Below are 17,895 nucleotides of genomic sequence, written 5' to 3' on the forward strand. Positions count from 1 at the left end.
TTTGCATATTTTTCATTTGGTCATTTGTTTTCTTACTATTGAAGCTTTAAGAGCTGTTTTCTCATGTTGGACACAAAGCCTTTATTAGATATCTGTGTTCCAAATATTTTCTCCCTGTCTGTGCCTTATCCTTTCATTTTCTTAAAAATGTCTTTCACAGAGCAGACGACTTTCTTTTTAATATATCCAACGCATGTTTTCCCCCGTGGAATACGCTTTTTCTGTTCTATCTAAAAACTCATCATCAAATCCAGTGTCCGAGAGATTTTTCTCCTGTATTCTTTATTCTTGCAATTTTACATTTAGATCTCTGATTCATTTTTAGTTAATACTTGTGTAAGGTCTGTGTCTAGTTTCATTTCTTTTGCATGAGTGTTCATTCAGTTGTTTGAGCACTATTTGTTGAAAGACTGTCTCTTCTCCTTTTATTCCCTTTGTGCCTTTGTCAAAAAATGTTTGACTTTATTTTGGTGGATCTATTCCTGGTCCTTGTAATCTGTTCTGTTGATCTGTGTGTCTCTCTCAGCACTAACACACTGTCTTGGTTACTAGTAGCTTTATAGTAAGTCTCAAGACCAGGTAAGGTGAATTCTCATTTTTCTTCCACATTGTGTGGGCTGTTCTGTTTTTTTTAAACTTTTTTTAAAGATGTTATTTATATGTCAGAGAGAGAGCACAAACGGGATGTCAGAGGCAGAGAGAGCAGAGGGAGAAGCAGGCTCCCCTCTGAGCAAGGAGCCTGACTCGGGATTTCATCCCAGGACTCTGGGATCGTGACCTGAGCTGAAGGCAAATGCTCAACCACCTGAGCCACCCAGGTGTCCAGTGTGTTGGCTCTTCTAGATCTTTTGCGTTTCTGTGTAAACTTCAGAATCTTCTTGTCAATATCTGCAAGATAACTGGGAGGTTTTATTTGGATTTCATTGAATTTATAGATTAAGTTGGAAAGAATTGACCTCTTAGCCATATTGAGTCTTTCTACCGATGAATACGAACTCTCTCTCCATTTATTTAGATCTTTGATTTCTTCCATCAGGTTTGTCTTCCTGTATATATGTATTGTGTTAGATTTTATACTTGAGTACCCCTTTCTAGGGGTGTATTGTAAATGGTATTTTTTTCATTTGAAAATATGGAATTCAATTCTTTATTCAGATATAGGAAAATAGTTGACTTTTTTATATTGACCTTGTATCCTATGATGTTTTGGTATTTCCTCATTACTTCCAATAGTTTTTTTTTCTTTTTATAAGTTACTTGAGATTTTCTACGTAGACAATAAAAATGACTTCAGATCGAGTTTTGTTTTTCCTTTTCAGTGATACACCCTCGTTGTCTCATGCCCTCTTTCCACCCACCTTCCCTCTAGTAATCACCAGTTTGTTCTGTATATTCGTGAGTCTCTTTTTTTTGTCTCTTTTATGCTTTGTTTTGTTTCTTAAATTTCACATATGATTGAAATCATAGGATATTTGTCTTTCTTTGACTTATTTTATTTAGTTTTAAACCCTCTAGATTTATCCATGTTGTTGCAAATGTTAAGATTTCATTCTTTTCTCTGGCCAAGTACTATTCTATTAGAGATCTGTCTATCTATCTATCTATCTATCTATATATATACGTCATGTCTTTTTTATCCATTCATCTATTGACGGGCTCTTCCATATCTTGCTTACTGTAAATAGTGCTGCACTGTAAACGTATCTTTTCAAATGTTTTCCTTTTCTTTGAGCAAATACCCAGTAATGGAATTACTGGAACATATGACATATGAACATATGACATGACAGTTCTATTTTTAATTTTTTGAGGAACCTCCCATTGTTTTCCATAATGGCTGCACCAGTTTTCATCCCCACCATCAGTACACAAGGTTCCTTTTTCTTCACATTATCACCAACTCTTGTTCTTTCTTGTTCTTTTTCTGCAGGCAGAGTCCCAGGGTGGCAGGAGGAGTGGGCGTGGTCGCTGGGACAGCCCTCCAAAATGGGTCAGGTGACCTTTCAAACTCTGGGGAAGTGAAGGGTTCCTCACATCACAGCAGCACGTAGGCGGGTTTTTCTGGACCCTTCAGACAACCTGTGCAAGACGTGAGGATGAGTGGAATGCGCTGCCTGGAATGGTGGTTGTGTTGGCTTCTGGGGCTTCCGTTCCGAGGGGATATTCAGGGCGGTGGGGTGGGGGCTAAAGGGCAGGTTATTTGGGGCCGATGTGCCTTGCTTCTGAGGGGAACCTGTGTTTGAGCAGGAGGGTGGGGGCTGCAGTTCGATCTGGCACCTGGGCCCATGTTGGTTACCACGGTGGTTGGGTTGAGCGGAGCACAGGGCCGGCCGGCTGGAGTCTGCGACCCTTCAACTGCCTTCTGACGGCCTGCACCCAGAGACCGGAGTACCTGGGGCAGAGCCAGAGTACCAGGGCCCAGGCAGATGCTCATAGGAAAGGACTGGAGCCAGGGAGGGAGGGAGGCAGGCAGGCCCAGGCAGCCACGGCAGCCAGCCAGGTCGCTGGGGTGCCCAAGCCTAGCTCTACGCTCTGTGCTTTATTGGAGGGTTGACGTTTATCAGGGCAAAATGCGCACAGTGTGAAGTCTGCCTTAGCCACGACCCTATAGTGGAAGGGTGTTGGGGAAGGGGAAGGTAGTTGTTGTTGTTGGGGGTTTTTTTTTTGGTTGGTTTTTTTCTTTTCCTGTGTTGAGTTCTGGAAGCCAAATCTCTAAGCATGTATTAGGGGAAGGTCTTCCAGCAGCCATGCTAAGACTTTGACAGATGGCAGGGCCCTGTGATTTTGGCCTTTTTGAGCCTGCACTCCCTGCTGGGAGGGAGGGGCCTGCTTTCCGTTATGGGTGACTCTGTGTCTCCCCATGTGTGGGTCCTGAGACCTCGACTGAATGCTCTCCTTGTTTTTACAGGTGGTGCTTCGAGGCTCAGGGGACGTGGCCTCCTGGGCAGCATCCAAAGCGTCTGGCCTCTGTCTCTTCAGTGCAGATGGAAGTGCAGCACGTCCAGGAGTGTGACCGCTGCCATCTCCCTGTTGCACGTGCATCGCAGTGGTAAGTTGTCTTGGTTCTGAATCTCCCCCCTGGGTTGAGGTTCAGGCCTTGACTTGGGTGTCTTTCTTGCCGGCTTCATCTCTCTTCCGGAGGAAATGATAGCCTCTTCTTGTTGATTAACTTGGAGATGTACCCTTAACCAGAATGTCTAGAGTTGGCTGTGGGGGAAATTTACTTCTGGGTACATATGGAGAAGGCTCTGCAAGTCCCTGCCCCACACAAAACCTCTGAACTCCATGTTGCCCCTGGTAGCAGAGTCCTGAGTTATTGCAGCCTGACTTAGTAAGACACACGACTGACTTAATAAAAAATAAATTCTTTTATATAAAATAAAACTTAATAAATAAACATTCTCTCGACCATCGACGTTCTGCCCACACTTGCTTTATTGGGCCATTCATCTAGAGCCACGAATCCCGGGCATCTTTACAAATGGATGTCTGAGTGGACTTCGGCACACGTTCTCTCCTCTCTCTCTCTCTCTCCTGTTTCTTTTTGGTGGGGGTGTGGGAGTTGCAGAGGATGAGAGGGACCCTTCAGCAGGCTCCCCATGCCTTCCATAGCCTGACTCCGGGCTCAGTCCCATAACCCTGACATCATAACCTGAACCAAAGCCAAACATTGGTCCGTAAACTGAAGGAACCTTGCAGGCATTCCTGGACAGGCTTTGTCTTTATGGAAGGGAGTGTAAGAACCCCCTCCTGTTCTAAAATCTTCCGAATCGGGGAGTATTTCCATGTCTGCAGTGGTCGTACACCCTCTCGGGCCCAGAGATACGTAGCTGACTTGGTGGTGGAGAAAAGCCCTTGGCTCCCACGTTCTCATAGACGGGGAGGAAGCCCTCACTGCCTGATGCTGAACTGTCGAGGTTTTCGTGCCCTGGTCCACACAGGTCTTCCAAAGAACACCTTTGTATGAGATGAAATTAATTTGCAAGCCCCCAGGTGGTGCAGTTGGGTAAGCATCTGCCCTTGGCTGAGGTCAGGATCCCTGGATCCTGGGGGATCAAGCCCTGTATTGGGCACCCTTCTCCGTCTTCCTCGCTGCCCGACCCCGACTGTTCTTGCGCCCTGCTAGCTCTGTCACTCTCCGATAAGTGAAGTAAATAGAAATATTTCTAAGCGTGTAATTAATTTGTAAATCCTTTGCACTTTGTGAGGACAATATTAGTAGAATGAAGGGTGTGAGAGGTAGATCACAAACCATGTGTTTGTTGAATCTTGTGACCATTCATCCTTGCGATCTACCTACATGGTTAGGTTCATGTTTTCGTGAACATCCATTGATCGCCTTGTGTTCTGAGATTCCGAGCTCACCCTCGACTTGATGTTCTCATGGATCCCGGGCAGCGTTACTTCCTGTGACCCCACTTGCTAGCAAGAGACAGTACCTGTGTCAGTTGTGAGAGGTCGTAAAGGAAACGTCCCCCGTTCTTACTTGGCACAGTGTGCAGTGTTGTGAGACCCGCCTGTTCGGTGAGACTGGCCTTTATGCAAGTACTGCTGGATCGGAGCAGATGTGCTTGATTTCTGGCTATTGGTTACTGGAATAGCACATTCCGCATCCCTCAGAACGGGGCCCAGCTGTCTGTGTTTGCAGTGTCTGAGTTTGTATCTCAGTGTCACCCCGAGGAATTCCTTGGGAGGTAGTTGCCCAGTGATTCTCTGATGGGAGTGTCCGGGGAAGAATTTCCCCTCGTTGCGTTGGGATCAGTGATTCCTCGGTGTGAGGGTGTCATTGCTGGCTAGGGAAGAAGGGATAGCTGAGCCCGTTCCTTTGCTCATCAGACTGGGAGGATTTTCCTGTGTGCGAATCCTCCCAGGTCCTTCCTGGGTTGGCTCCGTGAGGAATGGGATTCCCATATTGGATGTCCTCGGCAGTCAGCCACAGTGATGATGCAGGGGTCCCAGGGGTGCCTGCACCTTCGCTCCCGTGTGAGGGATGAAGTACAGTCTGAGATGGTGGCGGGAGCCTCAGGCCTGAGCCCCACCTGAAGCTTCTCCCACCAGGATACCGCTCCAGTGACTCTCCCCGTGTGAGTTCTCTGGTGTTGGGAAAGGGCCCACTTCTGGCTGAAGGCTCTGCCTCAGTGACGGGAGACAAGGGGTTTGTACTGTGTGATTTCTGTGGCGGTGAGCAAGGTGGGCGCTCTGGGTACAGGTGGGGCCCCAGTAATGACAGACACAGATTTCGCTGCTCTGAGTTGTCTGGTGTCCCCAAATGTGAGACCTGTATCGAACGGCTCTTCCACGTTGACTGCATTTGTCGGGGTTGCCGCCTGTGTGGATCCTCAGATACTGGCTAAGGGTGTGGCTGGCCTAAATGCTTTCCCCTGAAGATGGCATTCAACCGGTTTCTGTCTGTGGGAACGTGCCCATGGCCTCGAAGGGATGCCTGTTGCTGCGAGCTCTTGTGCGGCCATCCCAGCACATGGCTTCTACCCCGTGTGAGGTCCTGGACATGAAGAAGAGCAGAGCTCTCTGAAGGAAGGGTCTCCCACCTTCGTTCCATCCCCGAGGTGCGTCTCCGGTGGTCTTACTGTGTACAGAGGTGAGCACTGCCCTGGGGTGGTTCCCCCTATGTGTGTCATGTCTCCGTTCCTCAGAAGGGTGAGTTCTCTCGTGTCTCCCGAGGTTAGTGCCCCGACTAAGGGCTCTCCCACACTGGGGAGACGGGTGTGCTGCGATCCAGGATGAACGAGCTCTGATTTCCCTGGCACCAGGGACACATGGCTGAGGCTCTTCCACATTATCAGCAAATACAAGGCTTGTCTTCCCAGGACACAGCACACCCGGAGTGAGGTGAGGCACGTGAGACATCTCCGTGCTGTGCCCCAGCATTGCCCGTGTTCCTGTGCAGTGTGAACCCTCTGCTAATGGCCAGAGCACGAGGGGCTGTGGCAGGATCGCTCCCTCACGTTCCTCCCTTCCTGACTCAATGAACGCGTTCCAGCCCTTCCCTTCAGGAATGGTCGCTGCGTCTACCCCTGCAAGCCACTTGTAGTCGGGTGCCTTGTTCCTTTCCGGAATTCAGATAGATCTTTCTACATGGTAGCCTCACCCCCACGTCAACTGCTGATTAAATGAAGTTTCCGTTTCAAAGACTATATACCCGTGAGTCGTGCTGAAGCCAGTTGACTTTTCCAGTCACTCGGGCGGCGGCTTGACTCGAGGCCCATTTCAGCCGAGAAATGAAACTCTTCAGGTCTCTGGTGGGACAGCCCGTATGCTCAGGGTCTTGGATGACAGGGGATTGTGGGGAATGCTTAGCGTAGCCCGTGTCCAGCTCTAGTGTGGAAGGCCAGGGTTCATGACCCTGAAGCTTCCCATTGACTTGCAGAGAAGCCGACCTTTGAGATGCCCCCGTGTGGGTCTCCCTTCATCCTTTATAATAGGGAACGAATTGCCGTGAGCTCCTGGGTCTTGTACACAAAGAGTGAGTCCCGGAACACTAGATGAAAAAGTACTGAAGTGCTGTGTGGGGACTAACAGAACAGAAGGAGAAAAGGAAAGAGGGGGAGGGAGGAAGGAATACAAAGAACGGAAAGATCATGTAGGGAGGGAAGGAAGGAAGGGAGGGAGGGAGGGCGGGCGGCTTGAAAAAGGAAGAAGAGAAACTGGTAGAGAGGCATTAGGGGAAAGAAGAATTTTGAAAGTTGTGAGACAAACATCTGAGACTTAAGATTTGAGCTTGAGGACAAAGGAAAGGAATGGAGTCCTCTACTCAGGAGCAGAAACTGGTTGTAGCGTGTTGGTGATGAGAACCTATGGACCAGATAAAGATGCGAGACAAAGAAAGTGAGGATGGGAGGCTGGGGAGTTTCAGAAGGGCAACGTCCGCCACGTCGAGGACCGAAAGAGGGGCCATGTGAGGGTTTGAGTGCAAGAATCACAGAAGGGTCCAGTCCTCGGAGGACACAGAATGTGCAGTGGGTGAGGTGGATGGAGTCGGAAGAGTTGACAGAAATGGGCCCAACGTGTTGCAGGGTTGTTTCCACAGGAGCCCTACAGGAGACAGGACTGATGTAGGAAAGAGGTTAGCATTCAAGGCCGATGGTCAAGAAAGAAGTCTTGAGACGGCTCTGCTGGCAGGAGGTGCTTTTTATTAAGGCACAGGGATACGACCCTTGGGTAGAAAGGGCTGCTTGCTGGGGTCGTGACAGGAGGCTGACTTTCTGGGATGGCATTGGAGGAGGTCAAGCAAAAGGGAGGTTTTGCAAGAATGTGGCAGGAGGGCAGAGGACACCGAGGATACAGTTGACTTTGCTCTTGTGAAGGGAAGGTGGTTTTTCCTGCCAGGAAGACATGAATTGAAAGATGGTGGGGAGCTTCCTGGAGGAATGTTACCTTCCTCCTCTCACAGGTCCATCCCAGGGACTGCACGTTTGAAAAGAAACTCTGTCCTACGGACATTTCCTTCGGCCTCAGCCTCCCTCAGTGTCGTGGAGGGGAGGGAGATGTCAGGGCTTCAGGAAACGGAGATCCGGGCCTCTGGCAGGTCGCTAGGCTCTCGTTAAGCAGGCCTCTTCCTGCAGAATCAGGAGGACTTTTACAAACCGAGGGAGACTCCGGTCTTGCCGGGTTTTGATCTCCATCTGTGGAGAATCTGTTTTTTCCTTTCCTCAGCTTGAGGGCAGTCAGAGCGCCTGAGGGATGTCCCCCGTATCACAGGTTGGGGGGCGGTGTGGTGTGCCAGCTCCTGCTTGGCGCTCAGCTAGCCTTCCCCTCCCTCCTCGTGTGCCCCTGACCAGGGCGGAGCCTTGCGTGGTTAAGGTTGTTGAAGGAGGACGGTCTCATCTTCTGTAGCTTCTTCCTGCTGAATAGGGGCGTAGAGCTGTCCCTCCGCGTGGGTCGTTCCTGGTCAGGTGGCAGAGGCCCAGCTGGGGGAGGCCTCTGCTGTCTGAGTTGTAAAAGGAAGAGGCCGCTGAGTGCAGGGGAGAGCCTCTCCTCCCTAAACCTCTTGCTGCTGCCAAACACACAGGTTGAGCGGGGCCCGTTTTGTGGGGCTGCTGCCAGTGTTGAGCCCAGCATTGGTCACAGTCCTGTGCGTCAAAGCGACGGGGGCGGTTCCGGGGCGGCACCCTTGGGGAATCCAGCAGGGGTAGGGCTGCTGGCCCTCGAGTCGATCCCAGGGTGGTCAAGGGGCCCTGGCAGTGCCGCTTCGTCCTGCATGTGTCATGCTCTGCAGGGTTGTCGGGGACTGCAGGGGACAGCGGGAGGAGGAGCAGCCCCTGCAGCAGACAGGGGAGACAACGGGAAGGCTGCTGTCCCGCCCAGTCCCAGGTGGGCCCAGTCTCCCCACACAACGGACTGTTGTGGGCCCAGGTGGTTGCCTCGTGCTCCAAGTGTCCCGTCATCGGCTGGGCCCGGGCAGCCAACTCTGGGTGTGGTGGCCGACTCAGAGGGTCCTCTCATCTCGTCCTCGGGGCTCCAGTGCCGTCCTCTGGTGGGCTGCCCAGAAGTCTTCTCTTTGGCCTACGGAGGTCAGGCGTAAGAGAGCCGTTCCTGCAGGCGTGTTTCCCTGTACGTTCACGCCGAATCCTCCTCCGGGCCCAAATCGGAGCCGCAAGTGGGGCCCCAGGGCCGTCCTGGCTCCCTTTGTTGGAGCACCCTGGGAGCCTCTGGTGCCTCGGGGTGGTGGGCACACTGTCCTGTGGCGCAGCTGTGGAGACAACGGGTAGAGTGGTGTGAGATAGCGAGTGGCGTGTGGCCTGGGCCTTACCAGAGGCCTGTGGGGTTTTGCGGGACATGTCTTCTGAGGTGTTGAGGTGGAGGTTTTCCTGCAGAACCCATGCATGACCTGAAGAAAGGGGAATTTCCTGTGGGCCCCCTGGGGCTGAATGAAGGCTACACTGCCAGGGTCCCTCAGGCCCCTTCCCTGAGCGTCCTCCTCCATGACGGCGGGGTCCTCCTCCTGCTGGGCTGTCCCTTCCCCAGCCTCTCTGAGAGCCCTGGACGTGCCCTTTTCTGTGGGGGGAGCCTTTGCCCACATGAGTGTTGCAGGTGGCGTGGCAGAGACGACGTGCTCCTGACCCCCATGGGAAGTGAGTTCGCACAGTCCACGGGCTGTGGGCAGGTGTTGGGCAAGGTGGGAGTAGGCAGGGTGGCCTTTCCCTGGTGGGTCTCCCCTGCCGACTGAGGGATCGAGGTGAGTCTCTAGAGTATGAAACTCACAAAGCAAAATGTGCCATGAGGGGACCCACTACCTCCCACGAGGCATCTTGGAGGCTCAGGGGACTGGAGGTGTTGGTTAGATCGTATGGGAGTGGCCGGCGGACATGACTCATCTGGAGACCAGGCCCGACTCCCCGCCCACAGGGATGCAGCGCTGGAAGGGGTGAGCTGTCCTGCTCCTGTGAGCCCGGGGGCCTGTCTTGTTTGCTCATTTCTCACGTGCCTGAAGTGGGAGATGAGGCCACCCCACCACTGTCTCTTCGCGACTAGTATCGTCCGGGAGCAAGCTGTCTGCTGGCTTTTGCAGGGTGGGAGGGCAAGGCTTGTGTCGTGCAGAGGGAGGGGCTCAATGGGGGTCGTGGAGCCCTTTGCCAGAAGGTCACTGTGCCTAGGCTGCCTGGGGTCCAGTCCCTCCAGGCAGCCAGGGCCCTCCCTCCAAGATCAGCAGCTCCTGGACGACAGCGCCCAACCACCACAGGGAGTCGCAGGGATCAGGTGGAGGTTCCCCGTGGGATGTTCTCAGGACCTCCTAGTGCCGCAGGGACTGGGATATTCCTCTCCTCTCCTCTTTGTGGTCAGAGGCTAGGGCAGCACCCCGGGTTTTGTGCTGTTTGCTGAGATACCCACAACAGGGACGGGGCAACGAGAGAAAAGATGTGTCCATGTTCACCGGCCCCTTTTCCTGCCTGACTCACCCCGTTCCCGGGTCCTCCTCTTCTTCTGCTTCCCTTGTTGTTTGCGCCAAGTCCACTGAAGGAAAGTTTCTTGAGAGCTAAGAGCAAGAGCAGAAGTGGGCATGAGCACAGACTCCCCGGCATCAGAGAACCAAGTGGGGACACCCAGGCCCAGCCTCCCTTCCCGAGGCCCCTCCAGCCGGGTGATCCGTGCCCTGCCGATTCCCAGCCCTCCTCCCTGCTCTGCTGTCCGGGGCTGCTTCCCAGAGTCCGCGGTGAGGGGTCAGGGTGATGGTAGGAAAGGGGTGAGGAGAGCTTCCCAGGGATTTCATGCAGCAGTTCCCATGCAGAGCCCGAGTGCCTGCCAGAGACGAGGACCTCCGGGGTTGGCGTCCTCAAAGCAGGGAAAGGGGAAGAGCTGGGCAGAGGCACTTAGGGACAGAGGAGAGAGGAAGCCCAAGAGATGGAGGTGGAAGTGAATTACAGGCGCAGGGTGGCTCCTTCCATCGGAATCGCCTTCTGTGGAATCCTTCTTCGGGTTAGGGAGCAGCGAGGGTGCTGGGGTTGGCCCTGAGAGAGAACAAAGGGGAGTTAGTGCAGGTGACGACCCACGGCCTGCTGCTCTGGGGATGCTGGGCTCTGCCCTCAGTGGGGTGCGTCCCTAGCTCTGAGTCCTCCCTGGCCTTGGTCGTTTGATCTCCGCAGGGTACAGGGGGGTCTCTGGTTGCCCAACTGTTCTTCTCACCTCCGATTCTCTCCAAGACCCGGAAGCCTGGCTGTGTGATCCTTTCCCTCCTGGAGGCTGTCACTGTCCCTAAGACTGCCTCTGCGGGACTTTGTCTTCCTCTGTCCTTGTTCCTGTCCTTCCCTGCTCTCCTTCGTCCTCCTCCTCCACCTCCTCCCCTAGAGATGCTCCATGTCCTTCCCCCTGCCAAGCTCCACCAGTCCTATTGTTGTCCAGGAGGGGGCCACCAAGGAAAGAGAGGAGATATCCTGGGTCCCCTGGAATCAATCCCCCGATCCGTCTGTGCTGGGAGCAGCTGTCATGGGTCTGGGATTGCTGGGGAAGTGCCGGGAGAGATGGCCCACCACGTCCCCACAGCCCATGTCTGCCCAGGGACTGGGATGACCTTCCCAGGGACGTGTTTCAGGGAACGCAACACCCTCTGTTTCCCTAAGTGTTACAGAGGTTGAATGGAGACAGGAGCATGGGAAATTGTGCAGGCGCCCTCAGCTGTTCAGGGCTGGAAAATGTCCAGCGGTATGGTTACTGAAACACGGGATTCCTGCCAGTGCTCCTGCTGAGGCTTGCCAGGAATGGACGGGGTCGGGGTGTGTGTAGGGCCCTGGGCAGGCCTGAGGAATGTTTGCCGTTTGGGCATGCCTAGGGAGTGGGGAGCATGGCCAGGGCTGTGGGCCAGCGAGGTGGGTTTGTGAGAGGAACCATGACTCCCTGGCCCTGCTCCCAAGAGGCTCTGTGCTATGCTTCAGCACCAGCTAGTGAGAGGTAGAGTGGACCCGGGGCAGCAAGTGTGTGAAGCAGGTCCAGCAGCCCCTTCACACAGGCCCGGGGGACCGTGGCCCATGACAGGGGTTCTCCAGGGCAGCTGCATGGGGCCATCCCACCCTTGGGAACACGTCCCCAGGTCAGACTCGGCTGGGGTGTGAAGGCTGGCAGAAGCTCTGATTTACGGGAGCCTGTGTAGTGAACCCAGGGGAAGTACGCTTTCCCTTCTGCAGCTCTGGGCGTCCCCTTGAAGTACAGCAGCTTGGAGAGAACCAGGATGGTTTGGTAGTGGAGGTTATGAGGGAGAGAATTTAGACCTGTCTTATACCTCCTGGCTCAGACCAGAACGGAGTGTCGCGTAGTGTCTCTTGCCCAGGAGAGTGCGGTTGGGGCCGCCAAGTCCTGAGCATGACTAGGTCTGGGCCCGTGCCAAGAATGATGCAGAATCTCTTGTGCACCATTCCTGAGAGGCCATGAGCAAAGAGGCCAAGCTTTGACGTGTGGCAGTGGCCAAGGGAGGCACGAGCAGCTTTGATGGGAAAGATCCTTCAAGGAGCCACGCAAGGAGTCGAGTGGTGATGACAAACCCAGCCTACCCTAAAGGCCCGTGGACACCTCGTCTGTTCTTTTCATCCTGAGAACGTGACATGAGCAAATCATGCCTGTGACAGAGCATTGCTTTCCTTGGTGGTTTTTGACCCACCTTCTTCCTTCTCCAGAGCGGCAGGGGCAACCCCATGTTGTTCCCCTCCTTGGTGCCATTCCCTACCTGAAGAGATTTCGTCCTCACTGAAGGAGTAGTCCTCGATGCTCTCTATCAGTAGATCTGCAAGAACTGAAAGAGGAGCAATGCCGTTAGGAGAGAAACCGCCTCACCCCTTCATCCCAGGTGCGTTGAGATGTCTCTGGGCCGTGCAGCATCTGCCTGACCTTTCTGCAGTGCTCTCAGAGGTTCACGGGGCTGGCGGAGCCGGAGCCCTTGGAGGAGACAGGGATTGGAGTTTCATGCCTTCTAATGAGACCAGGACGCTGCAGCAGTCACCTCAGTGTCAGTTCTGCATGCCCGTGACCGCTGTCCCCTCTCAGCGCAACCATCAGAAACTCCAGTCGTTATGGGACTCTTGACGTGTGGCTAGTGGGAGTGAGCAACTGGACATTTTTGTTCCCTTGATGATTTCCGTGTACTGCGCTGAGATAATAAATGACTGTGTATGATGGATCCTAGACAGACTCTTTCCTGGATCACTCAGCACTAGACACAAACCAGGAGCGAGAGAGGAGGCCTGCTCTCCTGTGTATTGCTCGGGCATCAGTGGCTGGCTTGACAGGGATGTTGATCAAGGGAAGACGTTCCTGGACTCACACACACCCACCAGGTGCTGCTGGAGGTCTTTGGACCCGAAGAGATTAAGGTGAAGCCCCAGTTCCTAGAATAAATGGGGAGCGGATTCTGTGCAGCACTAATCTAAAGCATACAATGTGATGCTCTCGGGACAGAGGAGCTGCTAGAATAGATAAGGGAACCATAAAGGAACACAGCGAACCACGACGTTTCTGAATATGAAGAAGTCGGTGGTGGGTCTCTAGAAGCTGACCTTCCAATACCTTGGATGATTCCCCCGAGCCAACAGGAGGGTGCTGGCATACAAATAGGCAGGGGCACCTGGGAGCGGAAGAGAAATGCCCAAGGAAATGCACTCATGTTGGCATCACGATGCTTCCCAAGAGGACCGCCCAGGAAAAGCATCCTCTTCTGAAACAGTGAACAGAGTGAAAAGGCAGCCCACAGATTGGAGACACCCTTGGCAATCCTTATTTCAGAAAAGGTGTGTTCACTGACAAAAAGGAAGAACAACAAAGAAAACCAACCAAACAAAAGAAGACCGGGATTTCACCAAATGAAAGAATCGAGAAAAAGACTGGAATAGTCTGTGCTGCAAAGGGAACGTATGACTCGGCCAGTCAGACAGACATCGTACGAAAAGATGCTCAACGTAAGGCATCGTGAGGGCAATGCGAATCCAAAGGATGCTGAGCTGTGGCATTGTCAGTTAGGGTGGCGAGGACCCAAACCAGGAATTCAAACCCAGGACCCATGTTGGAAGGAGGCAGAAAATTAGAGACTTTGTATGCAATTCATGGAATGCAGACTGGTGCAACTACCCTGGAAAAGCCCGTTGAGTGTCCTCGGAGAGCAGCGAAATGTACTCCCGTGGATTCCGCGCATGCGAGTGAGAAAAAGAGATGTTGGAAAATCAGATTCTGTTCCAATACATGTTTCTCATGAGAGAAAGTCTTGTTGTCTGCCAAAGAACCCTGAAACCCTGATTTGGCTCTGTTTCCATTCCCAGGCACTGAACTCCCTTGAGTTGTCTCTTAGCCCAAACCTTCCGAATCTAACAAGGCCCTCTTGCATGGACAGATGGCCAGCGAAATGGGTGATGATTGTTCTGTCACCCCTGTTGAGGTTTGAGGTTCTCTTTGGCCACCTTGCGATGCACAGAGCATCCTTTGTTCCTGCATGGAGGGGGCCCAGGTGCCCCCAGTGATGCTCAGTCCCTGAAGACCACCTCATTCCCCTTGTATAGGACACCTTTTGGACCCACCTCCAAGATCCCCAGCAAGGACCAGTGGTGGGTGTGGGATTTCCCTGGGAGAAGGCCAGTTGCATTCTCAGACATAGTATCTGCAGGGAAATGGTAGATCTCCATGGAGAAACATGGAGTGAATTGGCCCCATCTGTTCCCTGGCCACTACCCCTTTGTGCAGGTCATCCCCGAATGGGCTATTGTACGCGGCTGCCCCGGAAGCCACCTGCAGAAGGGAGGAAGTGTGTCCCCGCACTCAGTGTTTTCGATGAGGTTGGGAAGACGCATCGTGGGGCCTCTGATGCAGAGATGTGTGTTTGTGAGTGCAGTGTCAAGAGGGAGGTGCTGTGACCATTCTTGCCCGAGACCTAGCTTGGCGGGAGAGCCCCATGAACACTGACTCAGTAACAGGGATTGGAAAAGACACACTTGTGTCTTTGGGGCACAGTCTAGCCCTTCCTAGTTAGCGACGGGATTTGTTTTCTGGGGGGATTGATGTGTATTTGCAAGGAAAGAACACCTCTTTCAATTGTAGGTGTTGAAGAGTTTTCCCATGAATGGACGTTCATGACGTGACAGTGATGGGAAACATCCCTGAGAACGCGGACACCATTAATTGCCATTTTGAGGGGACCAGACACGTTCGAGAGCACAGCATTCATCCACCTGACACACACACACCAACCCTGCGAATCACAGCACATGGATTCCCATGGAAACAGACCTTGTGCCCATCACCCGATCCTACAGCACCTAAGAGCAGCACGGTAGCTTCCAGGGCCAGGGTTACGAGGCCTCGGGTCTCGGTCCGGAACATGACCCTTAGTCTCGTTGCAACAGGATCTGGATTCTGGGTAGCTCTCAAGATGGAGCCTGCAAGGAGGCCCCACCTTGCCCATTGTCCAGGTTGCTCAAAAGCAATGAGTGACTCTAGAGGACAGCATACTTACCATGCTCCTTTTCCAGCAGGGCCACCTGTGATTTCAGAAAAGAAAACATGATGAACATCAAGTCCTGCCTCGTCCTGTGTGCACAGCTCTTTTGGTCTCTTGGTGATGGGCAGGGTCATGGGCAGTGATATGGAATCCACCTAGAGGTCGCATGCCCTCGGTCCATTGGTGGCACGGCAGTGTCAGTAGCACCCGTGAAAAAGCTAAGGACCCTGTGGACTGTAACCGAACCTGCTGTTTCCTTCAGGGTCTTTGAAATGGGGTGTCCCTGGCTAAGAGTCGCTCCCTCAAGAATCTCCTCACCAAGGACATTGTACGTGCTGAGGTGTTCGGATCTTATTGCGAGTATCAGGGACATAAGGGATGCTGTACCTCACCTGAAGGAAGGCTAACTTACCACCTTGGTGAAAAATGGGACCTCTCCTTCTGTGCTGTCCACGTCATGGTCATCGAACAGACTATCGAGGGGATCTAGGTGGATACACACAGAGAGTGTCGGGACCCCGATGGGACTCTTCGGGAATCGCTCGGGGAGCTTTGCTTGGCGTGCACGTGTGGACAAGTGTGTGGAAGTGGGGAGCTCATCAGTATGGACTGAGGTGCAGTGGGCCCTTCCTGGATGGAGGATGAAAGGTCCTGGAGAGGAGCAGGGATGTGAATAGAAACTCTGGCTCCTGTTGGAGCTACAGGGCCTAGGTTGGCTGTGAAATAGTCCATCTCCAAGGCACACCTACTGCCTGCCCCCAAACCTGCACCACCTAAGAGCAGCGCAGTAGTTTCTGGGGACAGGGCCATGAGGCCACGGGTCTTTCCCCAGAAAATCCCTTTCTGTTACTCCGACCCTTCTTCTCAGTCCCGCCGGACCTGGTATCAGGGTGGTTCTCGTGGTGGAGCCTGTGAGGAAGCCCCGACCTTTGCCCTTTTCCAGGTTGTTGCAAACAAGTGAGTGACTCTAGAGTACAGAATACTTACCGCCATCCCCTTCCAGCAGGGACACCTGTGATTTCAGAAAAGAAAACAGTATGAACATCAAATCAGGCTTTGTCCTGTTTGCATGGCTCTTTTGTTCCCTGGGGGATGGGAGGAAGCCCGATGCGGAAGTGTGCTAGAGGCCCGTGAGCCACAAAGTGTGACAAGAGCAAAATGAGTCCTCTGCAGATGCGCCCAGTCTTCCTAGAGGTCCCACGTTTCAGGTCCCACTGGACAAAATAGGTGGTAAGGAGGAATAGCTGCTACCCGTACCAAAGCTCCCTGCCCTCCAGATGGTAGGAGATCCTGCTGTGGTTGTCCCAGCCCCCCTGCAATGCCTTCGGGGTTAGGTAGCATTTGGTAACAGATTCTCTCTCAAACTTCTCCCTACCCTGTCAATGGTGCATGCTGAGATTTTTTTTATGTGACCTTGATTTAAAAAGCCAGAAGAGTTTTGTGTCTCCCCCAAAGAAAGGCCAGCGTACCACTCTGGTGTAAAACGGGGCGTCTTCCTCATTCTTTTCTGTTGAACGCTCACCCGCCTGTCCATCCAGCCAAGCTAGGGAGAGATCCACAGAATGGTCAGTCCACTGGTGGGGCTTGGCAGGAAGAGCTCAGGGAGTTTCGCTTTGGGTGGGCGTGCCCGGGAGTGTATGGCGTGGGTATGGACTGAGCAAGCTGCTGCTGCATCGAGAGAGGTCAGGGCAAGGAGCAGGAATGGAGGGAGAAATATTGACTCTGAACTTGAGCTACAGGGAGTGGAATCAGGGTGACCTCTTCAAGCAGAAAGGGTAAACACTAAGAGACATGTTCCATACTGACAGGCAAGTTCCTCCAACCAGCGCCTGTGTCATGGTCATGGTCAAGACCGTTTCTTGGCCGCTCCCACCTATCTCTCACCTCTACTAGGAGATTGTATTTCTGCAGAAGAACACTGTGTGGCAGGGTTGCATTCAATGCAAGCACAAGTACCCTAGAGGTTTTCTATTTGTCCCTGAGTCATGCAGGGTCAGGAAAACCAAAGACCCAGGATTTCTATGTACTGACATCTGACCATTCCAACAGAGTCCCCATCTGCAAAGTGCTGATTCTTCCCAGTCTTTCCTTTCCTGTGGCATGTGGGTGTGTCCTTGGAGTCCGCGGGACCCAGTTTCCCAGGACCCAGCTCCCCCAGTCAGGATCCGGCAAGTTCACGAGAGAGCGGAGGCCAGGCGAGAGGGGCACTCTCTAACCTGGCCATGTAGCAGATTGTCAGGAAGTCGGATCGGGCCCCGAGCTAATGATGAAGCTTTCCTGGCCATTGCCATTTCCCAGTGAGCCTTCCCTCTATGTGCATTCAAGATGGGAGCATTTTTGTAAGGCTGGTGGTGATGTTTGGGTCGACTAAAGTAGCTTCTGATTCCTTTGTGTTTTGACCCTGTCTGAGAAACGTCCCGAGCTAGGACAGATGTGGGCCCCTTCCTTTCTCCCCGTCCCTGTCTGAGGAGACGGAATCCTGAGCAACCCTCCAGGTGGAGCTGTGGTCAGCGAGGAATGTGGTGTCCTAGCGGGGTGTGTGCAGCAGGAATGAAGGAGGTTTGGCTTTGAAACTTTGACCCGTGCCCTCAAGTCCATTCAGTGGGAGATGTCTTCTGGTGAAACGCACGCAGTCCACACACCCACATGCCCGGTCCCGTCGCATCGACCCACGCGAAAGCGAGCCCCAACCCTCCGACGCACCAAGCACACCGCCCGAATGACCTACTGGTTTGCAGGGACTGTAGCACAGGGTCCTGGGTTTCTGCAGGACACTCCATTTGTTCAGTCCGCCCCAGCCTCTGTTCCCGGGAGGAACTCAGAAGGGGGGAAGCTCTCCAGACCAAAGGAGGAGAGAAAACCCTACCTTGTTGAGTTAGATCTGTCCCCCTAAGGGGAATGATGGGGGTATAAGCATATGGGGTGTATCCAGTCGCCGCCTCCTGCAGTTGGAGAAAGGGAAACCCAGT

General features: G+C 53.2%; 2 protein-coding genes and 1 long non-coding RNA gene across 12 annotated transcripts in view; 2 read left to right on the forward strand and 1 right to left on the reverse strand.

Moving 5' to 3' along the window:
* Positions 1–17,895, forward strand: part of LOC309859774 — a 296,536-nt gene that overhangs the window by 142,560 nt on the left and 136,081 nt on the right. The gene's annotated exons all lie outside the window — the stretch shown is intronic.
* Positions 1–17,895, forward strand: part of LOC309859769 (zinc finger protein 37 homolog) — a 35,305-nt gene that overhangs the window by 7,066 nt on the left and 10,344 nt on the right. For 3 of the 9 annotated variants that reach the window (XR_014308881.1, XR_014308882.1, XR_014308883.1), the window contains exons 2-3: positions 1,931–2,090; positions 2,909–3,049. Coding sequence is in view for 4 of the 9 variants with exons in the window: in XM_082720885.1 (XP_082577011.1) it covers positions 1,931–1,995; positions 2,909–3,049; positions 9,969–10,099; positions 14,527–14,567 (378 nt within the window). In the remaining 5 variants the exon portion in view is untranslated. Of the gene's footprint in view, positions 1–1,930; positions 2,091–2,908; positions 3,050–9,968; positions 10,100–14,526; positions 15,006–17,895 lie in introns of those variants that run through there. The other 6 variants (XR_014308885.1, XM_082720884.1, XM_082720885.1 and 3 more) reach the window with 5 other exon arrangements.
* On the reverse strand, positions 8,110–14,999 carry LOC309859768 (uncharacterized protein; the record flags this gene model as incomplete). Its single annotated transcript, XM_082720883.1, has 5 exons — positions 8,110–8,710; positions 9,918–9,994; positions 10,381–10,466; positions 12,173–12,238; positions 14,942–14,999. The coding sequence occupies 5 exons, from the start codon at positions 14,997–14,999 to the stop codon at positions 8,578–8,580; spliced, it is 420 nt and encodes a 139-aa protein (XP_082577009.1). The 3' UTR covers positions 8,110–8,577.

Source organism: Mustela nivalis (genome assembly GCF_964662115.1).
Source record: "Mustela nivalis genome assembly, chromosome: 2".
Lineage (NCBI taxonomy): Eukaryota > Metazoa > Chordata > Mammalia > Carnivora > Mustelidae > Mustela > Mustela nivalis.